The sequence below is a fragment of the Drosophila takahashii genome, chromosome 2L (assembly GCF_030179915.1).
Source record: "Drosophila takahashii strain IR98-3 E-12201 chromosome 2L, DtakHiC1v2, whole genome shotgun sequence".
Taxonomy (NCBI): Eukaryota; Metazoa; Arthropoda; class Insecta; order Diptera; family Drosophilidae; genus Drosophila; species Drosophila takahashii.
The window spans coordinates 11,470,928-11,496,242 of NC_091678.1; the positions used below are offsets into that span (position 1 = coordinate 11,470,928).

At 39.6% G+C, this 25,315-nt stretch overlaps 2 protein-coding genes across 2 annotated transcripts; both read left to right on the forward strand.

Moving 5' to 3' along the window:
* Positions 1–13,664: 13,664 nt before the first annotated feature.
* LOC108061249 (uncharacterized) lies at positions 13,665–15,134 on the forward strand. Its single transcript, XM_017147340.3, has 2 exons — positions 13,665–13,812; positions 13,863–15,134. Exons 1-2 carry the CDS (start codon positions 13,809–13,811, stop codon positions 15,074–15,076), a joined length of 1,218 nt encoding a protein of 405 aa, XP_017002829.2. The 5' UTR covers positions 13,665–13,808; the 3' UTR covers positions 15,077–15,134.
* Positions 15,135–15,356: 222 nt separating this feature from the next.
* Tektin-A (Tektin A) lies at positions 15,357–17,855 on the forward strand. Its single transcript, XM_017147331.3, has 3 exons — positions 15,357–15,824; positions 16,228–16,502; positions 16,561–17,855. Exons 1-3 carry the CDS (start codon positions 15,465–15,467, stop codon positions 17,681–17,683), a joined length of 1,758 nt encoding a protein of 585 aa, XP_017002820.2. The 5' UTR covers positions 15,357–15,464; the 3' UTR covers positions 17,684–17,855.
* Positions 17,856–25,315: the final 7,460 nt, after the last annotated feature.

Sequence of the window (25,315 nt, forward strand, 5' to 3'; positions counted from 1 at the left end):
TTAAATGGTTATAATATTTTATAAATATCATCAAGTGAACCACATAAGCTTCCGACAGCTTAGATCAAGTTATTTTTTTGCACTCGATGCGTATTTGTTTAATTTCCCATTTATTTGACCTGCTAATTACCTTATATTGTTGCATAATAAAACCAATTTTTGTTGTTTGTTTACCCCGCGTGTTGGTGTGACACTTGCAATGATCATTTTAATTTTTGCGAGAATTATTATTCGCTAATGAAATTAATTTAATGCTGACAGCCACAAAAATTATACCAATTGGTTGTATTAATTAGGCGTGAAGCGCACCGTGACCTGGGACCATTAAGCAAATTAGTCAGTTAACCTTATTTTCAAGTAAACAAAGCAGATATTGTGCATGGTTGATTGATAATTTTATATTTAATTGGTTTCACAACTGCGGAAGAAGAAGGGCAGTTCTTTCAGCTGCAAAACTATAAATAAAATACATGTCCGGGAAAACTTTCGGAAAATGATTGAATGTATTTTCAAAGTCACAGCTGTGGCTACAAGTTCACCGCACTTTCCACATCCTTTCCACGCCATTCGTGTGCGTGTGTGTTTGTGTGGGTGGGTGAAAAGTTGAGTTCGAGTTTTGAGTAATTCAGCGACACATTTTCCGCCCACCCGACGAAATGGCGAACTTTGCTCGAGGGACCTTACGGCGGCTGTACTTGAGATCCTCCGTCTTCATTCCACACAACATAGTTGTTTTGTGTACTTCTCCTTTGCTATTCTGTATACACTGAAAAAAACTAAAATTTCTAGAAAAATGAATTATTTTAATAAACGATTTATCTTACCTTTCTTTTATGAATTATAAATTTGCTAGTAGAAAATTAAATTGGTAGTAAACTTTGAGAAATCTAAAAAAAATTTTCATAAACTTGTGAAATGCTTGGCAAAAATTTAAAAATACCACAAAATACCAGATAAAAGTCTCCTTTATCAAATTTACCAACTAAGATTATTTCCAGTGAACCTTTCTCTTTCACTGGAGCACATATATGGACTGTAGTAGCTGGGGCTTAATTAAGTGCATAAACTTCTAGTCGAAAATACACGCATGTCGTCCCTTTTTACCATCCGTCGATACACCTTTCCACACAAACTTACCCCCGCCCAAACACACATACACACTGAAACATTTACAGGTTTATGTTTAGGTCCTTTTACTCCTTTTTTAGCTCGTCATCAGTTGCCGTTGTCGCCGGTTCCTTTGGGGCAAGTTTTTGGGGCCGACGTATAAATTTGAAACGCTTTACATTGTTTACGCAATTTGCCTTGGTTACACTCACACAGTTACCGAGTGTGCCAGTGTGGGTAGCTATATTTATGTGTGTGATCCTGGCAGAGTCCTTTGCTAAAGTGTTGCAATTATATTGATTGAATTTTGTGGCAGCAGCGCAGGAGCATCAACAATATTATCCATACGTCACCCTGGGGAGGCATTTCGCAGTGGGCGTGGCAGGTCCGTTCATGATAGCCGATTCACACCTTTTGGCATCTGGGGCTAATACTCGTCGCAGACCGCTTCATCGTCCTAATGTGTCGGGGGATTCCTGGCCAATTAATTTCGGATATGATTGGCAAGGATATCGAGTTAATCAAGGAGTGAAAGGGGTTGCGTTACGTGGCCCCTTATTGTTCGAATAAAATCTTTTTTGAAAGTGAAAAGAGTGGGAAAAGTTTAAAATAAGTTTTTTAGCAATTATTGCCCATAAATAGGTTGACCTCATTTGTATTCATTAACCCAAATATATTCTCGTGATAAATATCATTGGCCATAATCTGTCAGCATTTTGGACATTCCATTGGCTCGTTGTCAAAAAGCAGCAAACAATTGGCATATTTGTGCACGGGCTGTGCTGTCGAAAAATGTGTGAAAATGTTTGATATATTTTTGCAGATTTTCTAATTAAAATTTTTACGCGTGTAAGCCTGCTGTCACAATGCTGACAGGGGCCAGTGGCAAATAAATGAATGGCTCGCTAGCTGCAAACACGAAATAAATGTCTATAAAAGGTTGGCATCGTAATTTGCATACGCTCACTTATTTTGCCATATGTGTGTGGCCCTCGAATGCCGTATAAATTCAATAAACAAATAAATTAACAGAGTTTGCAACAAATCAGCGGCATATTTGGTTAATTTCCGAATATGCAAGCTACTGGAACTAGCGTCCCGTATGCAAATTGCCGCAGCTAAACTGCCAAAAGTCTGTATTGAAGTCCGTATAATAAAGTGATAAAATATTTATGCAAACACAAGGGTTGTGGGTTAAAAATGTCCCAGCCGAAATATGGTTTCCCTATTTACGATGTAGTAAAAATATATTCTAAAATATATATTAAAAGTTAAAAACATAAAAAAAGAATTACTTTGATTATTAAAATATTTTACAAATTTATCTCAGATTTGCAGGTCTAAAAACCCAGTTGATTAGCTCTTAAATCTTGTTATATTCCTTAATAAGTCTTAAATAAATACCAAAGCTCACGAGAAACTCTGCTTAGCCTCTGGTCGAAGAGCATCAATTATTCAGAGTGTGGATTGTGTCCGAGGCTGCAGCTCACCTGGATGTGATATTTGCATAGGCCGCGCATTTTGTGATTAACAGCTTCCCAAATATAATTACGAAATTCCTGATTGCATATGTATGTGAATGGCTGGGTGCGTGTATTAGTGCATTGTATAGCTCAATAATTACATTGTATTTATTTGAAACAGTTTTCCGATAGTTGCCGTAGGTTATTCCCACTTTCCCCATAGTTCTCCCGAAATCCATACATAAACCGATCCCATACATAATTGTTGCAATTTATTTTGCTGCTAAAATCAGCGCAAACTATTTGCAGAGCACGCATACACAGCCAGGAACATCAATATCGAGAACACTCATACGATGTTTAGTTTGATTTGCTGCAAATTGCATGAAGTGTTGTCGATTGGTTGCAGGGGGTTCCGAAATTGAGGGGTTTGGTTACTTCATTATATGTACTTTCAGCCATGCAGGGGTTTATCAATCAAACTGCATTGTCGAGTTCATGTATGAATATTTCGTTGAGCTGGCAGTTTAATTTTATGGTTACATTTGGCTCAGTTACCCGATAATACCTATTATGCTATCGGTCAGCTGAATATTGCAAGAGCGAGCTAATTAGTCGCACATTGGCTTTCGTAAATATGTTTTCAGACAGCTAGAGGCTTTATGTGGTATTTGTTTTAAGTACTAATTATTATAACAATATCACAATATTTTTAAACTAAATTAATATATTTTTCCAAAAAAACATAAAAAGTCCTGGGAAGTCCTTTTACTATGATTAATTGAAACCATTGCTTTATATATTCCGTCACTTAATCCCCAATCGGTCTGTAACTGAAATTCATCTGCCGTTGGTCATATTTATTTATTACTATTTATTGGCTTATGAGTCTGACAGAAACGATATCAATCGCAGACTGCGGCCAACGCAGACACAATCAAGTTCAATGTTTAAGCCGCTTAAGCTGCGACAAACAAAGGAAAACTCCCCGGGGAAGGGTGAGAAAATATGAACCCACGTAAGTATAAACTTATAGAGAATTATAAGTACTACGTATTGTTCTTAGTCAACCTGTCTGCGAAAAAGTTTCATTGGTAAGCGATAAGTTGACCAAAGTCCCAGTCGCACAAAGAACCTCAATGTCAATTGTGTGCTGAATTTTGTGCTGAATTTTCCAGTTTGAGAGCTTAAGGTTGCTCGGCAAAAATACTCGTGAACACACCTTAAGCCGCTTGTGGCCAATTATTATCGAAAACCCCAATTAAATGTAGCCATTGTCCTTCGCCAATCGAAATCTTCACGAACTTTGGTTATTCAAGAGTGGCTGGGCGCCCCGTGCCAGTCTTAAACGTTTAATTAATTTTGAAATGAAGGCAAAAGTTTGCGACTTTATCTGGGCAGGTGAAACTTTAAAGAGATAGGCCTCCGCCGAAAACTAGCAGTAACTTTTTTGGTTAAGTCTCACGAAGACTTTGGATTACTTTGAAGGCGACAGAACTTTTCTTGGCATAAATTCTTAAGTACATTTTTTTCACAACTAAACACTTTCGGTGGGCAAACTTGTGTTCGAGCCGTTTAAAAAGGGTTAAGGCCTTGGCGTTGGGCTTTTAATTAGAAGTCGGCGGGAAATGGACATAAAATATGTAGAGTTCGGAATTTCTGTTTGACAGTGTTCAGGGAGTAGAGGTTGGGTCTTTTAAATGTTATGGAGGCTAGACGGCTTTACAAATTATTTGATCACCAACAAAATATTCCAGCAGAATTTTATATAACTTTAATCCATTTAATTTTGTTCAATTTAATTTTTAATTAAAGAAAACTTTTTATACAACTGCATTTAAAATGAACTTCTTTTCTTGATCGACTTCTATTTAAATTACCACTAAGAAATGCAACAATAACATGGAAATTTCAAAGCAAAGTCATCGGCAAATGCCATCAAAGGCAACTTCTTCCACAGAGAATTTAATTTCCATTAGCAAAAAAAAAAAACCGGTTATCGGAGTATCGTCAAGTTCAAGTATCCACACAGAAAAAACACAAAAGCTCATTAGTTATTAGAAAAACCTTTCTAGATTGTCCTTTTGATTGTTTATAATATAAACTTTAAGACCTTACGTGATGTGTTAATGCTTGTTAAAATTATTATAAATATATTATTTTGTTAATTTTTTCTCCGTGCACTTCGAGATTGCAGTTTGAAGCTTGGCCCTCGCTTCCTGTCAGCCGTCGATGTGAGTTCGTGTCCTCGTCGGAGAGCTGCTCAATGTGCTGTGGCTAGGAGCCAGCGAAGCAAATTGTTTTTAATTAAAAGTAAACAATATCAATTCGTTCGACAGTTATCCGGTGATGCTGACGACATGGCCGGGTGCTCAAGAGGCAGAGGCGTTGGACGTGAAGCGTCCAGGACCAAACTAGGATGCATTGTTCTCGGGGGAGCGATTAAGCGGGTAGCAAAACAAAATTATCAAGTGGCATCGCCGAGTGCAACTTTGACATGGCCTGTTCATTTATATATCCCAGCTCAAACACTTTTCCATTACCCCTACATTCCCCGATTCCCCGACGATTATTAATTGTCTTGTCGGACCGAACGGGATTATTTTAAAGTTCATTTTACTTGTATTTTCTGTAAGTTTGCTCTACAACTCCTACATATTTTATTCGAAACTTTGCAGTGCTTACTTTTAATTTGTCTGCAATATCGAGAAGTTTGTTTTGTGATTTTTATTTTGACTTCATTCTTTTCATATCGCAAAAGAATTGATGAAGTTTTAAGAAGTTAAGAAAACGGATGGTGTCTGCTTATTAGTTCAGAGCATAAAGTATTTATAGAGTTTATTGCTATTTTAGTACAGGGAAAGCTCAAAGTTTTAAGTTTACTAATGATGGATGAAAATAATTTTATATAAAAAGTTCAAAAGTATAAAAGTATTAAATTTAAGAATGAACCACACTCCCACTTTGTTTTTTTAAATATTTATGTTATTATTTATTATTTCAATGCAGGATATGTCACAATTCTACAGCCTTTCCTTTAAACAATTTTCATTTTCCTCGGCAGTAGAAGAGGGGGGTGTCAGGTCAGCCTCATCAGCATTAAAAAGTCCAGTACCCACATTTGTATGTTGGATATCATCCTAAGGCCCCGCCATTTCCCAAATGGGGCGTTGCCTTGACTCCGTTTCAAATATAACTGCTCGGTATCGTCGTTCTCTGCGTCCAACTATTTATTTTTATGGCTTAATGTTGCTTCAGTTTCGTCTGAGTGTGTGCCGTAAATGTTGTCATACAAATATGTGAAAATTGCTTATTTCAAATGTTAGCAAAAGCTGAAATGAGGAGGGACAGGCGAAACGTTTGGAGGAGGAGAAACGACTGTGTAGGCAAATTGCCTGTCAAAAATTTTGTAGACAATTTGCTCTTTTTTTGTGCCATTATTCTCGTGTTTTTTTTTGCTGATGTACATGGCCTGATGCTTATCAGAAATGTTTGACACAATTTTCGCAATAAAAATGTATGATGTGTTTATTTGCAATGCGTTGTGCACAGCGGACAGTTAAAAGTTTGGATTTAAAAAATCGATTTATAAAGCTAAATATTTATCAGACAGTTGTTTACACTTGTCCTTGTTTTGTTTTCAAAATGTTTAATAAAAACGATTATTAGAAATATTTTATTATCCTAGGATTATTGTTAGGAAAGCCATGCCCTCACCTCGAATCTCTGTGCCAAATCTGTGCTTTCGCTTACCAGTGAATTTGCAATCAAGCTGGAGATTGTGTGTTCCCAAATTGGGTTATTCCCCATGCAAATCAATTATCCGAAAAACTTTTGAGTCAACTTTTCACATGTCCTTGCTGGCGCACAAATAGTAAAAATGATTTTCATATATTCTCTCGACTTTGGGGACATTAGAGAACCTAATGAGTTCGAAAGGAAACTTAAATCAATTAGTCAGCAAACGATGATGAATGAATGGAGCGGATATTTTTCCTAAAAACGTTTCATTTTAAAGAGCAGGCAGCAACTTGTGCTAGAGAATATGTATAGCAAGGACTTCCCCAAAGGGTTACTTGTTGTTTTTCTCCCTATCACGCCTTTTTCGTAGCTGGCATTTTCCATTTTCCCTGACTCACTGTCCCACTTTTAACATTATGCAGCTGGTTAATCTTTGTTTATTAGAAGTGCCGGGGAATAGTTATTAAGATTTAGGTCAGTCAATTATTTTATTTTAGTTTAAAAAGATATATAAATTTCAAGTGATGTTACTGGATAAAACAGATAAAAAAAAAAAAATATTTTATAAAATTTAAATTAATAAACTAACATAGTAAATTATTTTTCTTGTCTATTTTTGTGATTATTTTTACAAAGAGTATCTGTAGTTCATCCTTTTTTCCCGTGTTTGTTCATCTTTTCTCCAGTTGTTTTTCCCCTGGCTGCTTTGTATGCTGCGCCTGCTATCAGTTGTTGGAGTTTCAATACCCGAGTGCACTTTTGTGCCTCAACAAGCCCAAAAGTAACACTCGCGCGCCACGAGATATGTACGAAATGTATTATCAACGCCAACAATAGCAGCCAAATGCATACACATACAAATGCTGGGCTAAAAAGGTGGAAAATGCTAAACGAAGGCATATTCAAAATGCCGCCACCGTTGGGGGAATTGCACAAAAAAATCTCTGGAGCCGACTACTTTAAGGGCAGATCGTCCTTCGCAACAGAAGCGCCAGCTCTAAGGCTGCATGTAATTTGCTGTTTGAACAACTTGTCGCTGGTGACATTTTGGCAGAGCCAGAGCCTCAACTGGGAATGAGACTGGCACTCGGATGGGAATCTGGGCCCGCCTAACTAACTTCCTGTACATGGCTGATGACTTGTTCGAGCACTATCCCCGGGATTCCCACCCCATCCCATCCAAACCCCCTGCCATCTTTTGTCCTGCCAAACTCGTGTGTGCAGGCCACGTTGTCGGTGACATACTCCGCCAAACGAGAATAGCTGCAGCTCCATCTACATCTGAACATCTGAAGGAACCTGCAAGTATCAGCGCAACTGTTGATGTTTGAGCTGCAGCCGGCATCTACACACGGAATAAAAATCACCCCGAAATCCAGCCAAACATAACTGTTCACTTAAAAAAAAAACAAAAAATAAACGTAATATAGGAAAATTTCTAGATAAAGATATACTTATAAATCAGAAATCCTTTGAAATTGATAAAAAATACTCACTAAATAATAAATCTATTTTCGTGATTCTATTTTTATTTAGCTATAATATATTTATTTTTATTTGCCATTTTGTTAGGAACGTTTTTAAACCCGATTTCGAAATCTAGCCCTTTGTTTTTACTTATTTTTCATATCCTTTTAATATTTTCTTTGCGTGTATGTTGACTGCGAGCTGTGGAGAGATCCTTCGGCAAAAAGCTGAAGCTTGGAAAACGTTGGGAAAAGCCAAGGCTCCGTTATAGATACATCATGGTTGGCTTGGTTTCGGTTTTTGGCCTGTCCCCTGCACCTCACTGCCCTGCCCTGCTTTTCTATACCTCCGCTCGCTTTTTTGAGCCTGTGTATCAATCCGACAACGTGCCACTTGTTAACGCACAATGGAGTCCTTTTCAGAACGTTGATTGATATGCCCTGCCTGCCAACAGGGCGATTTTATCCCGCTGCAGGCTTGGGCTGTGTGTAGACGCAATTTAGGCGCATTTGCTTGTTCTGTTGCCTGTTGAGTATTTCTCAGATTGGAGAGTGAAAGTCTGCTAAAGCAGGGAACACTAGATCAAACTGATGTTGAAATAAGTTGACACAAAATTTCTATAGAGGTTCACAGTTACAGTTTTTAATGGAGCTTGAAAATGATCGATATTTTCGATATTTTGAAAATATCGTTTCCATAACAAACACAAATTAAATGGGAAACTATAGATATTTTTTCAAGCTCTACTTCTCATAAAAAATATGATCAACTTATTTTTATAAAAATTATTATTTTGAGATACCCCTTGGCTTCAACCATAAACCCAGTTATTAATGACCTGTAAGCCGTCAAGTTTTATTCATAGTATTCTCGTTTTGGATTCCCCGTGCATATTTTCAAGGACTCGCACCTTTTTAGAAAATGTTTGAAAAATATTGACACAGCTATTATGTAGCGCGCTCAAATTAATAGCAATGACAAGGTAAACACTTCAGACCAGCGATGTCTTTCAGGTGCGAACTTTCTCTTTTAACAAATCTCTTAAATGCTGTTTGCGTGTGTGTACGTGTCTTTGTTGGCAAATTAACACACACATTCAGGGGCATTCGTGAGCCTACACAAACATATACACAGTGGGCGCAAACAAAGGACCTCGCCGCCTACCGCCACGCCCACCTTTCTATATGCGGGCGGTGTATTTATTTGCGCCTTTGAGTGGTTTACGCCCAACTGCCTGCCAGCTATAGCTATCCTACCGGCACATCCACATCCCCATCAACATCCACATCCTTTCACATGTCACTCGCCAGTTTTCATGGCTTTTTTATGCGCCTGCAAATATATTTGCTTTCACTTTACACTTTTGCAAACAGTTTTTTAAACAACTTTGGTGGCGAACAAGCTGAATGGAAAGGGTACATATTTATGAGTTTAATTGGAGACTCGCTATTCATCGCTTCTCTCTTCTGTGAATAATAAAAGCCACTGGCTAAGGTTAAAGAAATCTTTTGTAGATCATATGGGATTTTAGGAAATCTCTGAAAAAAAAGTCATGTGGACCTTGTGGCAAGTAAAGTTTAAGTTTTCCATATATTTATTACTGAAATTATATAAATGTTTACTGAAATCCATCTTTATTATTAGTTTCAAAGATTGCCTTTCATGTAATTACATATTTTGCTAATTGGCTATAAAATATCCTTTGTTTCCTTTTCTTATCCTTTAATGAAGGCAATTTTTTCCCCACAGACAGGTTGCTAAGCTAATTAAAAGAGTTTTAAGTTGATTGACGCTGTCTTGTGAATAATCTTCAAAAAGTATGCATTCTTTTTCGAGTAGTTATTTTACCCCGACATCTGGCTCGCCATCTGGTTATCATAAACAATGGATGGAAATTTTTCACAAATACTTGTTTTCATTTGGTTATTGCTAGCCAGTTTTGCTAGACAAATAAAACTTTTTACCCATCTAGTTTAAAATCAATAAACAATGCGGCCATTTTAACATATTTTCGGAATATTATGCAATGTAAATAGGGCAATGTTCGGCGCAAAACTTTGAAATAAAAAAGGGAGAACAGAAAAAAAAAATAAATTATTGTAAAATAAAACAAAACTAAACAACAATCAACTTTTTCGAACAGACTGTGCACTCGGCGCTTTTAGCTTGTTTTTCAGCTTTTCCAACACACCTGTTACCACAACACCAACAATACAACACCTTGCCTCAAGTTTTTCTTTTGCATTGCAGTTTTTGCCGAGTTTTCGAGGTTTGTTTGCTTGTCAATGCAAAATGGCAGAAGGGAAAAACAAGAAACGACTGTACTTGATAATGCTCGCCGGAACTGTATAATGAAATCAAATTGAAAAATAATTTGCATTTTATATAATAAAGTTTTTGTGTTGTTCGGAAAATGGTCGAAACGAAGTGAAGGTTCTTCTTTGCTTTCTGAATTGTTTTTATTTCTATAACTTTTGACTTATGCGTATAAATTATAAATATTTTTTGTTAGTCTTGTAATGAGAAGGATATTTTTTTGGTTAAAGATTTGTAATTTAATTTATTAAAATTACACTTATTTTGCCATAAAATAAAATTGTTTTCTTAATGATCACCTAATAACCTAATTAAGGCTTATTTACTGGTAGACGATAAAACCCTTAAGTCGCCATAAGCATGCCAATTTTGATGTGAGATGTTATATGCCGAGTGCTGCCACTTAAACTTGACATGAGCAAAACACTAACATAACAAGAAGATGGCTTGCATGTCCTTTCACATGAACAGCTCATAAAAATGCGATGCGAGATGACAACACTTTTGTGCTTTATGTGTTAACCGAGTCGAGGATTCCCTCCTAAGCGAATTCCACCCATCCAGAGCTCCCTCTTCTCACCTGTTCAGGTGTTCAGGTTTCATGCCTGCAGCGCTACCCGGAGTCCTTTCTGCCCCCTCAACTTTCTCGTCCGAAACAAACGAGATATATATGATATATGGCATGTGTGACGGGGATTCCCCCCTTTCTCGTTTGAATGGGATGTGTTAATTACAGAAAAATTGCGAGAATTTGTATTATTTACTTTGCTATCAGCACTGAAGCTGCTGAGCTTTTCTTTGTTCGCCTCTTGTTGCGTGTCGCCTGTATAATTGCAGGTGTGTCAGTGAAGGATGTTGTCAAGGAAATCTCAGCCGGTTAAACATTTTTGCATTAGGGCTATGATTTCGTGTGAGTGAGCTGACTGATGCGTGTTAATACAAAATGCCTTTGCTTCAATAAAGGAAGAATGTTTTTAAAATTAAGTTAAGTACCTATAATTAGGTATTTACTTTAAATTTACTTGAAATAAATTTTAAACAATTTATACTTTTAAATCATTTTGCATTTTAGGAATCTTAATAATAAGGAAATAATTATTTTGTAATTACTATTACGAAACAAACCCATTTTTTATTTATTTAAGATTATGTACCTACCAGTAAATAATATTTATGACGTGCAGATAATATTTTTGAAAATGCTTTCCACCGCGCTTAGCAATTATTTGCCCATCTCAATAGCCGGTTTGAATCAAGGTTTTCTATCATCCATTTTGGCCCTTCGGCATTCTTCTTTGGCATTCCATTTTAATTGTCTTTGGCGATTTGGCCAAGGCTTTTGTATGTGTGTGTGCGTGTATGAGTATTTGCGGCATTGTCCTTCCGATTCCGATTCTTGTTCTTGGTACTCGGGTCCTTGGCTCTGTTGTTATTGCATTCCTTTGCTTTGGTTTTTCGCAGCGCGTAAATAAATTTCATATCATGACATTTATTACTGACCCTTAAGCCCCCACCGCCACCCAAGCCACCCAATCCGCCATCCGCAATCCAAAACCCACAAGCCCGATACATGTGGGCCTGGAGATTACCAACAGTTTTCCCCTCTCTCCGTCAGTTTTTCCCATTCCCAACGGTTTCCCAATGGCTTTTTGCACAGCCGCAGCGGTTACAATTTTCATTTAAGATTTGTTTTCGCTTTTTTAGTTGTTTTTTTCTGTTTTCTCTTTTTTTGTGTCAGTTCCTCTTTGGCCTTACACACACACACTCGTACATTTGATTTATTTTAGCACTCAGGGGGGTGGGGCTGTGGGCGGAGGGGAAGTTGGTCAGGTTAAAGGGCGAACAATGACGAGAAATGCAAAACAAATGCAAAGGAAATGAACGAGGCCTGAAATGAATGCGCAATGAATGGCCCAAACGAATGAAAAGTGTGTGGAGATGAAGACAAAGATTAAATGTAAGTGGACGTCGCACAGAAACAATTGTAGTTAATTTACGCGTAGCGTAGAGAGAAATGCATAACAAATTAATGAGAATTCCAGCGTAAATAAAAGCACAGCGAGAATATATTGTACAAAAGAATTTTTGATTTTACTATAAATTACTTTCAATAAATTTGGGCTAAGCCAAGTTAGGATACGAAATTATAAAACATTTTCCCTCTTGAAAAATAAATATTTTCAAAGCAAAGAAAATAAAATATTTAATTTCAATTAAAAAATTATTAACAATAAAGACTATTTTCATAAGATAAAGATTTGTCTAAAAATCTGCAATATTGTCTAAAAGTAGGGAGTGTATAGGGAGTATTTAAAATATATTGTGGCATCCTTTTAGGCACCTTAAACAAAGATTTAAAAACCTTGTGTGGTTTCATTCTAATGATCAGTTTTATTCGACGATCGCATTACTTTGTTCAGTGCAGGGAAAGTACTCAAGACCCGGTCCTTGCTTTAGGGCCTTGGACCTCCTTTGTCCTCTCGAGTATCCTCTCTTTCAAAGTTTACTTGACTGTGAAATAAGCGGACAACAAGAGATCTCCAGCCTGAATGGTAGGCAGTGAAAGGAATGAAAGCTGAAAGAAAAAACGAACGCATTGTCTTTGTCTTTTGCATAATTTATTTATATTTTCATTTTCATCGGGCGTAATTCGCGTTGTTAAAATGAGGGAGCGGCAGCAGGCAGATGCCTACATTTCCGGCTCAGCAAATAATTACAAGCTTAATAACAAATTTAATATTGCTCGGCCTCGAAGGCCGGTCATTTTATTTATTGTTTACCCTTTGTGCCGCCTTTTATCCTGGCACGTATACGTGTGTGTGTGTGAGCGGTCCTTATTTCGTGCCACCTTTAACTGTTTATATTCGCACACGCTCCTTGCCTTTTAATGAGCCAACAACAATGAGCATGTCCTGCGTCCTGCGACCCTTTTATTTGCTGGCCATTCGCTTACAGTCGCCGTAAGTCGCCATTGAAGCTACCAGCACACACACACAGTTATTTCGTCCTTTCGTCCTTATTTACACTTGTCACAACCCAAACTCCGGCAGTCGCAGAAGTTACATGCTCTTTGTCGCTCTTTAAGTCGTCTGAAGAGCTGTTGGCCTTGCAATTAGTTGAGGAGCATGTCAGGCATTCTTCTGCTTGTTCCGCCTTCTGCAGCGCCAATTTTGATGCGCCTCGGGGCCTCTTCAGAGTTGCTCACTTGAAGATGTTCCCGAGGAGCGTTACTTACTTAGATGCTCCGACTAATTGCCAAGTCAAGTTCTCGGCCAGTACAACGACAAGAAACAATTGTTTTGTATATGGAGTCGTATAAATTATGTAGGAAATATTTCAATGGCTTTAATTAAAATTTCCTGTAGGTTTCCTTGAGATATTTTAAATAAAAGGAAACTTAAATAGCAGAGCAAAAGGGGTTTCTGATGCTGAAACTATTTTAATTTAAATTTAAAAAAAACGAAAGAGTAAATATAAATTATTGGTAACTGATCAGAAAAGGCAATAAATCAAATTGGTTCATTAATTTTTAGTACGTGTTTTTGTACAATTTATTATAGTAGGTGTTCATATTTCAGTAAATATTTTGTTCCTCCTTAAAATGGTAAATTAAATAACATTTTTTTGACACTACCATACATGAACTGGGAAAAAAGAAAATTGTATTTGATTTAAAATAAACCTAACGCAAATTTTTCTGTAAAAATCCAAAGAATGGGTAAGATTCACTTTCTAATTAATTAACTGCTTCCTAACTGTTTTCTGCAGCTGCCAAAGGCAAGGAAAAGGAACATCAGCTGGATCCGCCGCTCTTCGTGACCTGTGACCTCGACCAGTTTCGTGATCCGAACAAGAAGAGGGCAGCCAACGATGCCTGCGAGGAGCTGGACAAGCTGGATGCCCAGGACGAGATCAGCGTGTCGAGCATCATCTCGGCCCTTTTGCAGCCGATCGAGCCCTCGGATGATCAATTCAAGGAATGCGACTGGGGCATCAACCCGAAGCAGTTCCTGCCCACCAAACAGGCGGTGATCTTCAAGGAGCAGCTGTTCATTTCGAAGCTGAGAAATACGAACTGCAAGTTGAACGAGAACCTGAAGATCTTCTTCGAGCGCGAACTGGAGCAGATTGGCCGGTTCTGTCTGAATGTGGAGGAGTCCTTCGATGGCTATGTGATCTTCAGCAGCAGCAAGATGAAGAAGGGCAAGGGGGTGGTGGAGTGTGGCCATCAGTTGAAGGGCAAATACGACGATAAGTTCCTGCTGATCTGCGAGAAGAGATCGGAGTTCGATCGTATTGACAATACGCGGGTGGAGAAGACCTTGGAGCTAAGGAATCATGCCGATCTGATGCTCACCGCCATTCGGGAGACGAGGATCAACGAGGAGGTGCAGCGCTTCAAAGCTCGAATTGATATCAAAGATCGCGATCATGTGTTTGTCCTGGATGGAGGGATAATGCTGCTAATGCGCCACCTGGTGGCCAATAACTTTGTGGGCCAATTCGAGTACTACACAATGAACCTTTATGGTCGCGTCCTTCGCTGCAATCTGGTTGTGTCCAAGGAGCGGAAGATAGTGCGAATCTTTTATCGCACCTACAAGAACGTCGTGCAGATCTTCACCCAGCAGTGCTTCAACGACGAGCTGCAGGATGTGGCCGAGACCTTCATGACCCCCGAGGGTCGCATTGTCCTGCATTACTGGCGGGGCTACAACTACCTCCTACACGCCGCCTGCATGCCGCCAAAGCGAAAGGAACCCATTCTTCCAAAACTGGAGCTGTGTTGGCGCCAAAACGAGCAGCTGGCCCGCAAATTTAGGGAACTCAAGGCCCTCAACTACGAGAATGCCACCAGCTATCTGAGCAGCAACTCGCAGCTGGCCGACTTTATGCAGGACTACGTCCTCAATCTGCTGCGATACAAGCCCACCAATGTCCTCGAGTTCTCCATCATGTTTTTCCAGAATATGGCCAAGTGAAATTAGGCTTTTTCCCTCTAAATTTATAGTTATCAAAGGGTACAACGTTACACAAAAAGATCTAAAGCTCTCTCGTATTTATATTATTGTACTTCTTGATGGTTTCAAAATAAAGTTAAAACAGAAATATTTAATATTTCTGAAAAGCTGGAAAATGTTTTAACAAATCTTATCTGTATAAAATGTATAATACAATAGAGCAACCGTTGCCAACAGCCCAAACATAACACCCCAGCAACCTTTTTTCCTTGTTTGCGACCTTCAAACAATCGTTCGAAATTTTCAGTTTTCAGTCTGTCCCCAAACACCAACCGAAACACATTCGTACTTGATTTACACTCCATCTGATTTTTGTTAATTTTACAAGTTATTTAAAAGTTAACCGACGATGAATTGCTTGGAGAAGAAGTCGCCGGAGGCGATTGCCGAGTGCAAGGGCAAGACCATCGAGCTGAATCCCGGATCAGCTTGTCCGGCTCCGCTGATTTGTCCCCTGCCAACGGAGCCGCCCTCCCACCGCCTGAAGAAGCCGCCGCAGCCCGCCCTCGTGGCCCTGACCCCTCACCCCGATGAGGCCGCGCAGCAGCACCTGGTGCAGAATATCATGGGTGCCGCCCATGAGCACCAGAAGCTACAGGGCGACCTTCAGGCGGGCGTCGACCAGCAGCAGATGCAAATGGCCGACATTCGGGCCGAGCAGTACAAACAATCGCAGAGGCCGGTGAAAATGGAGGAAGTGCAGTTTGCGGTGAGTCTTTATTAGATTTTAAAATATAGTAAGTACATTTTGGTGAAATTGGTTTCAAATTGGTTGCTGGAAACCATTCAGCAAAAAGATGGAACCACATTTATAAGAAATAAATTAAGTAGAGGAACGACACTGATACCAAATTCAAAAAAAATAGTACTTGTATGTATTTTGAAAGAATTCCCAAACGAGAGATTTAGAAATATAATTTTTTTAATATATTTTACATTAATTTGTGAATATTGAAATGATCCCGATTTTAATTGTCTGTGCATACAGAAATACTTAAAGATATTAAATATCTTTATATCAAGGTTAAAGTAAATACACTTAATTGAAAGACTCATTTAATAAGTCTATACTTTGCGAAGTAATATTTTAATGACCAATTCTTTTCTCTCAGCGTGCAATGGATCCAGAAGCTGATGACCTTCGAAATCCGCCATGCTATTTGCCCCAGCAAGGTGACGAATTGCCCCACAAGGACCAGTTGATGCCCATGGGTCCCATCGGGCCGTGGGCCTCGGGCAAAGTGGACTGGAGTCCCATGGCGGGTATTACAGGCACACGACCCGTTGTGGATCGCTACTCGATCACGCGATATAGTCCCAATGAGTGGCGAACAAGGAATCACGAGACGGTGCAGGTGGTCAACGGCAGTCTGGGCAGGGCGGATAAGTAGGGATGCAGTTAGAGATTAAAGCTCCATAACATATTTTCCTTTCCCAATCCACAGAAACCGCTTCAGTTCGACCACCGAGTTCCTGAGACTCTCGGCCCTGGTGGCCAAGTCGCAGAATGAGACCACCGACAAGCTGAGGATCCGTTCGCAGCTGATTGGCAAGTGGAAGAACACCCTGGAGAATGCCATCAAGGCAATGGCCGATGAGATTTCCACCATGGAGGTGGAGCGCATAAAGCTGAGGAAATCGATGGTGGTTCTCGGAGTTCCCGAGTCTATTGCCAAGGAGTGTATTGAAAAGAGGGCTACAAGGCCGGATACCGAATTGGTTCGCGATCAGGTGGAGGAGGAGCTGGTCAACGAGCTGGCCCTGATTGCCGAGATCCGACGGCTGTTGATGAAGACCCTCGATGACTTCAACACCCAGCAGGTGGAGAATCGCACGGCTCGGCAGCGACTCGAATACGATTGGAGTGACAAGAAGGAGGCGTATGAGATTGATACCCTGAACACGGGCCTGAACAATTGCTCTAGGACGATAATGTTTAGACCAGGAGCAGTAAGACAGCCACCGGAGCAGGCTTCGGAGAAGTACTGGGAGCACTTCAGCATGGAAACCCTGGACGATTGTGAGAAGTGTCGCCTAAGGTCGGTGACCCTGCGGAATACGCTGAACGCAACGATGATGAATGCGGCTCGGGATATTCGCACGCAGGCCGATGTCGTCGAGAAGGCTTTGACTTCCAGGATCAATTGCACCCAGGAGGCGGTGCAGCGGTTCGAGAATGACCTAAAGCAAATCCTGCAGGGCCTGGCCGATGTGGAGAACCGCATTGAGCAGATGAAGCGACGCATTGCCTCCTTCGACGCCTCCATGAAGGTGGCCCAAACGCGCATGGACAACCGCAGCTATCGGCCCAATGTGGAGAACTGCCGGGATTTGGCTCAGCAGGAGCTCATCGACGGAGTGCACACCATCCAGAGCAGCGTTTCGGCTCTGCTCCACGAACTGGAGGAGGCGGAGCGGGTCAAGACGGATCTGGTCAGCTCAAGGGCTCGGCTTGAACGGGAAATAATGCTAAAGAGGCGCAGCCTGTTCATCGATCGGGAGCGCTGCATGCTGATGCGATCGCATTATCCATCGGCGAATACTCTAAGTGGTTCCGCCACATCCTAAATGGACCCCCTTTTGGAGGTGTCTAAATTGTGGAGTGTTACGAATTTGACAGGGGATCTCTAAATTGAGTGTTTTAAATCAATTGAGGTTTTATAACCGCTGTCTGAATTTATCAAAATTTACAAGTGCTTAAATGTGTGAATAAAACATGTCATGTTGACATAACCAAAAATCTTTTGCTAATTGTATCCCAATAACGTCAATCTCTTTACATAATAATGTAATGGATAATGGATAGAGAAACAAAAAACAACGCTTTAGGAGTGCGAGAAGTTATGCTAGCAGTAAATCAACTGATTGTACTGCTGCCATTCCATGATTTGATTATAACTTTTTAATTAACGGTGCAATTTCAAAAATTTCTTCTACATTTCGATAACTTCCCTGCAGGAAAAATGCGAACTAGTCTGAAAAACAACTAGTTAAATAACTAATATAAAGCAACCGGAATTTGTCTGAATGCATTTGGACTACATAGGGTCTAGAAAATTTGTGCTAGTCGAAAAAATGATTAATACAAAACTAGTAAAAAATAAACTTGTCTCGGACTAGTACCTTTCGGACAAAAAAAAACCATAAAAATATTTAACTGGTAGAACAAATACATGTTAGGGTCTAGTTAAAAGGCAACTGGAATTTAACTAGTTGCAAATGAAACACATATGATCCAAAAATATAGCCTAGACGGTAAATGTCTTGGGGAAATTTAACAATAAACAAATCAAACACTCGAGGTCCTCGGTTCAATCCCCAGTCTCTGTACATTTTTTTTTGTTTTTTCTTTGCTAGGTGATGCTTTAGTTTTATTTTAAACTTTGTTTAATCTGTCCGAGGCAATATATATGTGAAAAATCACTGTTTTTGAATTATGTCACACTAAAATTCATAAACCTTGTTAGGGCAATACAAAATGTGATGCGTGTATGGCTCAATCAGTTAGTGTGTCTACAAATCCAAAGGTCCCGGGTTCAAGTCCTAGAGAGGGCGACTTGCCTCAAAAAAAGTAAGTTTGTTTTAATTCCATTTAATTATCATTTACTGTACCGCGCCCATTAATTGGATACTAAATTAGGATACTCAAGTTAGGCATCGTCAAGTACTAGTGAAATTCAATCACTTGATGGTTTAGAGATTATTTTTAATTTTTTTGTGAAAATATTTTTTTGAGTGTAGTTTAACAGCTGTAACTATAAATTGGTTAACAGTCACTAGTGCAAAACTAGTAGCAAATGGACTAGTTGTTTCCGACGACAAGCATATGAAAAATGGACCACTTCGTTACAAGGAAATGGACATAACTTGAACTAGTTAACCTTCTTGACCCAACTAGTATTTTAATAGTCCAAAACTGATTCCGTTTCCTGCAGGGTTATAATAAGCATACCGAAATTGCATTTACCTTTTTAAAAAATCTGTAAAGATGTAAATGTTAAAATAAGCCACAGATTAAAATAGAAATTAATTCTTATCATTTAACTCACATAATGCAAACAAATAATTTATTCTACCTATATTTATATTCATTCTTATCTTATGGCTTACACTTAAGCCTAATTTAGAATTGCTACTTATTTTTTGCGCCTTGGGTGTTTGGGGGGCCTTTTAAAACAATGCCATTCAAGCATCTAATTTGCGGATTTCGGCATTAGCCCCGGAGGTCTTAAGTTCTTTTTAATAAATGCAATAAAATGCCATTAGAGGGCAATCAGACACGTTTGGAAATCCATATAACTGAAAGAAATATGTTGCCAACTTCCCGGCACACACCCCACACACACACACGTGAGTGTGATGTGATGTTGGCCCAAGTACTTACCAAAACACGTTCAACAGCTAGAACAACACGTACTCAATTTAGAGATACACGCCCGGGAAATGGGCAAGGAGAAAGGGGAAAAGAGAAAGGGGAAAGCGGGCTGATATTGATACGGAGGTGGTTGAACATTCGTTAATGTTTGCCTTCCTTGGAGCGGCGCAAATATAGGGACAGTTTGGCCCGATCCCCGATTGCTAGGGGTGTTCGGAGTACACGGAATATACAGAATATACATGTGCAACGATTCGGTTGGGAAGCCAATAAATTACAAAGCGAAATGCGGATGGCGTGCTGGAATTTCGAGTTTCCAATTGAAAATGGAAAACGTTATGGCTCATTGAGGACATTTTCCGTTTTGCATTGTAGCTGCCATATTTGTCTACTACTTCTGAGCTGGTCAAAGGTCACAGCGATACACTAAAAAAAATAAGTAACTGCCAAGGAATGCGACATGTCTCCTGTCTGTCTTGAATTCTCTCCTGCGTTTGCCATCCTTCCGCATACGTGCAAAATACTCGTCGGCCAAGATTTATTGCCCTAGAACGTGTTGTTGCTCATGTTGGCCAAAGCTGCCACTTCCAAAGGGTTAAGGGGTTGAGGAAAACATTCCCAAATGGATTCCCAAGAGGTTTTCCTTTTAATAAGGTCAAGGACAGTCGATGATGGATCGGTTGCATTTTAATTGTTGAGCAAATAAGCAAGATTTTCTCATCAGTGTTTAGTTGTATAGTGAACTTTACAGAACATATCTAAAATATTATTTAAATGCATGAATATATGGAAGTAATTCGTTTATCTTAATTCCTTTTATCTTTAAACGACGATTTTGTTTACGAATTAATATTGTGACTCACACAACTCCTCAATAATTTTGTCGAGTGGAATTTGCTAAAATTTGATATTTTCTATCCACCCAAGTCCATTTTCTGTTATTAATTACAGATATAAAGTTTTCTTTGTCTACCCGAAAGTTGTCTTCTTCTTCAGAATCACTTAAAACAAATTCTAACTGCTGTGTTTCACCACAAGTAATTCGAACTTTAAATTTGCAACGCAGAGAAATTTGCAAGACAAGTCCATTACCACAAAGCCAGTCTCTTGGGCATCAAACAGCCATTACTCAAATTTTCCACTCTCCCTCAGCCGGAGGCCGTCTTAAAAAGGAAATATCGCTTTTCTTATGTTTGCTGTATGCTGTTAATATTTCGTAATGCCGGTAAAAATCACAGCGTGTGGTTATCGCAGTCAACTAAAAAAAAGAGGAAAAAGGCTAGTAAAAAGAAGCATTGCATACATTTTGGCGCTGGAGCGCGCGCTTCGCAAAAATGGGCGACTGTTTTTGTTCTGGCACCATGTGGCTAAGAAAAAATCTGTTGCATACTGTTTGCGGTGAAACGCAAAAAATGTTATATTTCTGTGCTGCGCCCCGCTGTGAAACTGCGGAAAAGAAATCTGAAAATGTCCCAAAAAAACGAAAAAAAATAGTCAACGTGAGGCTTTAAAAAATTGTTTGAAATTTTTGAGCGTACATTTTCATTCTATGGGCCGTTTAAAGTTGAATGCCACTGCCACTGCCATTCGAGGTGAAAAAGTTTTCGTGAAACTATTCCCAGTTGGAGATGTAAAGTTGAATGCCACACCTTCGACCCTGGGAGGCCATAATTTAACTTCAACGCAGCAAGACATGCAATTTAATTTTAACAAAACCTGACATTATCACACCAGCCAACAACGGGCTGCCTAGCTCCATAGCTCCACATCCACACACACAAGGAGTTTCTGGGACAGCGCAGAAGGAGTCGAGCGGTGGCGGCAACACAAAGTTAGTAACATAATAAGTAGCAATTTTCGGTTTCCGCTTTCCGGGCCAAGCGGCAGCAGCGTCAGTGGCTGCAACCTACCATAAAAATACATAAAATGGCTCCGGCTAAAAGAAAGCCCAGAGAGCAGAGCGAAAAACCCATCCGCACACACTCGGTACCCTCTGGTGCCCTCCCCCCAGCATCAACATCCCCTCCAGATTCTAGATTCCAGGGCAAGAGCCAAAGGGAATGCCAGCCGGATTCGGAATCGGTATAGAGGGGTAGGGGGGACCGGGCCTCGTCTCGTTGCCAAGAAAGTATACTAACTGCATGCGGAGTAAATTGGTATTTTATAGTTGCAGCCTGCAACTGCTGCCCGAGCTGAGCTGCTCACAGGTGCCAGCAGCTGCTGCTCGCTGAAACTGAGATGTAGACGCTGTTCTTGCCACGGGATTCCGGTAAACACTTTCTCTAAAAGGTGAAAGTTCAGTTCTGAAATACATTTTATGAGCCTTATGTAATGGCAATAAAATACAATTAAATAAACAAGTAAAGTTACTCATCACTGAAGATAAAATATAAATTAACTTTTAAGAAAAGTCATGTTTTCATATTCAATTGTTTGCTTCCAGAAAAATATTTTATTACCTACATTTTAAATTTCTTTTAAATTTAATCTCGTTATAATGGATAGTCCATTGCTATTTAAAATCAATAATATATATTAACAAATTAAAATGATATATAAAGATGATGAAGATACGATTAAGAAGAATAAACCCATTGATTTAAATGACTTAAGTATTATATTTTATTTAAATATATTTTGTTTATGGAATATGTTGCCAAAAAAAAATTCGACCTTAATTTTCCCCATTTCTGGGATTTTATCAACGACCTATGTACCCGCACCGAAAGTTGCATTTGAGAGTCCCTTACCAAGAACACACCCCGTGGATAATCCCGGGAAATGAAATGCCGCTGACTTCGCAAAGGCAGCTAAATTAGTTGCCGGCCACCTTCCGCATTCATGCCAAAGTCACTCAAAGCGACGACATCGGCGACAACGACGACGATGATGATGATGATGATGGTGGAGGAGGATGATGAAGGAGGAAGGACGAAGGCGGGGCAGGACAACAAAGGTTGCCGGGGCTCGTTAGCATTTTACAACACTGGCATCGGCTGCAGCACGTAGCTCCTAAGATGATTTGTGACCAGCTGCAACTTTTTGTTGCCGCCTCCGGCAGCCATTTTTGATATTATTTCAGAGCTGCCTCGGCACTTCCACTTCCGTTTCCGCCCTGCTTGCGCTGCATGTAAATGGGTTGAATGGCGCTCCCTCTCCCTTTTTTTTTCTTCTCTGCGATCGCTTATCGGGCGTAGAAGCAGTGCAAGGATGCAAGGATACAGGGTTGCAGGAGTACAGAGCTGCGTGTGCGAGGGAGCGAATTGAAGTTAATGTGGGCGACTGATGATTTTATCTGGTGCTGTTGACTTGTTGACTTTGCGGGTTAACTGCTGCACTGTTTATGACTTCATTATGCTAATAAAAGATATTATTTCAACCGCTCGTCAGATTGTGAGAGGTGGTACAACTTTGCTTCCACACCCACACACAATGCCGTGAAAAGTTTGCGGTTAAATGTTTGGTTGCTATTTAATTGAAATTTAAATGTAATAAGTAATAAATATAAATAAGAAGTGATTATTAAAACTAAAGTAAATAATTAAATAATAAATGTAATTAATTTAAATTATTAGGGAAATATAATTACGTTTTTATGTATTTATTTAAGCAATTTTTTTTAAGAGGGTGGAAATTTTAATTAAAATGAAAATGAGTAAATAAGTAAATAAATCCTGCTTTCCTTCTGCTCGGTACTGATATGATTGCCATTCGCTGGCTCCTCGCCGCAGACATTTGATGCATTTCACAGCAAAATCACCTGCATCTGAGTGCCTGTGCCTGTGCCCCACCTGAGCCAAACAAGCCGATTAGCATACGTTTAGCCCGCAAGTTGGCAGAGGCGTCCGAAACCGAGAGCCTCCCATCCCGTCCCGTCCCGGAAATCAGTAGATCGTGTCAAAAGCATCAACCGAGGCGGAGCAGCAGCGTTGGCTCGGGGGAACCACAAGCTGCAGACTCGAACAACCCAAAAACCCAAAACCCGAGCCCCCAACCCCAAAACCCAAATGCGCCGCTCTGTGTCCGGTTTTGCAGGCCCGGAACGCTGGCCACCGAGCGCTAATGCGGCGTGAATATGCAGAGGGACCAATGGTCGACAGTCGACGGACGATGGACGATGTCAGTTGGGGCCAGGCCATCACGTTATCATCGTCAATGCACGATTTTTTGGCCGCTGTCAGGCCCAAATGTTTGCAGAGCATTTCCAGCACATCCCCAGCTAATGTGCGGTTTGGCGGTCGCCGGGAGATTAGCCCCACCCCCAGTCCTGGTTCTCACTTTTCTTTTTCGCCCGTGTTGACGTTACCTGAAAAATCAAAATTCCAAATTCCAGCACGAGCCAGATTGTCGGGCATTTTATTACCAGGAATGTGTTGTGATGCGGCTCCACCTCTTGAAATGATTGAATGACATGCCCGAGGAGACAAGAAGCGAGTCGAAAGAAGGAAGACAGTCCCAGATTCTGACACGTTTTACACACTTAATATATGCAGTGAAATGAGGTGGTTTTTTAATACAACAAAAGGCTGAAATTCTCTGAAAATTACGCCTGAATGTCCTCCAAAGATGCTTGAGAAAATATGCGAAAGGGGAATGCCATTATCATTCAAATGCAAAGCATATTTTCTACACAAAAAACACTTTTTTAGCACTTGACAACACCCAAAAAAAAAAACTGGATATGAAACGATGATCAGTTTGATATTATGTGGTATCAATTTGGACTTGAAATGTGGTATATTTATGGTATACCATAAATCTTTTGGAAATCCTTGTGTTTGGGAAACAGAATTTTTAATTTTTTATATACCTATAATTTTAATTTTTCAGATTTATCCTATTTTTTTCTTAAACCAAAGTTTTTCTAATTTAATGAGCAATTTCCAAGAAATATTCTCCTATGAAATTCGAAATCACACATATGTGCGCTATAAATTCACCACTTGTCCATAACACCGCCATCTCGAATTCCCCCAAACTTTTCAACCAAACTTCTCATTTACAATCTCTGCCGGCAAAGTGTGTAAAAAAGAGAAGCCCCGAAAGTTAAAACTCCGACTCAGATGTCATGGCTCGACTTTTGAGCCGCCAGAAGGAACTTTTTCCTCTGTCGCGCCCCAAAAAACATTCAACTTCTGCGAATTCCTTGTTTGGGCATCCGTATGTGTGGGTGTTTGTTGGCCTGTGTGTGTTTGTGTGTTTGGGTGTGAGCCAGCATTGAGCTGTTTGTCTTTTAATTGTTTGCACTTAAGTCGTTTGTTTGTTTGCCTGTTTGTCTGTTTGTTCGTCTGCGTTTGTCTGCCTGCCAGGTTATGACTTTTGTGAGAAAAGTCGTTAGAAGAGCGCTCAAGCAAATTACAGCCACAAAGTATGGCACGTTTTTTCGGCGGAATTAATGCGCTTTTGGTTGGGGAAGCTTAAAAATTGTGCATACCAAGGTTTAAAATCGGGGAAAGGCATAACTATAAGTCATATCCATAAACCATAAAGGAGTCAAAGTAACCAAAATTGAATTAACCAAAAAATAATGTTTACTAGAGAATACTTAAACTATTTTATAAATTATATTAATAACATAGATTACATTTTTAATAAATAGAAAAACACTAGTTGTTTACTAAGAGTTTTCTCCAATTTTGTAATTTGTTTGTACCTTTGATGGACTAAAATCCTGTCAAGTATTATCAGAAAATTCGAAAATACTTAAATCTCTACCATTTGAAGTTTGAAATGACCAAAGCTTCGCAAACATGTCATCTTCATCCCCATTTTTCCATCCTGAACACCTGCAATCAAATGCAATGCCAATTGACTTATCTGTGCGG

Coding starts and splice junctions, on each gene's coding strand:
- Tektin-A (XM_017147331.3), top strand. CDS start 15,465: ATGAATTGCTTGGAGAAGAAGTCGCCGGAGGCGATTGCCGAGTGCAAG. Junction 15,825..16,227: donor TGGAGGAAGTGCAGTTTGCG/GTGAGTCTTTAT, acceptor CTTTTCTCTCAG/CGTGCAATGGATCCAGAAGC. Junction 16,503..16,560: donor AGTCTGGGCAGGGCGGATAA/GTAGGGATGCAG, acceptor CCCAATCCACAG/AAACCGCTTCAGTTCGACCA.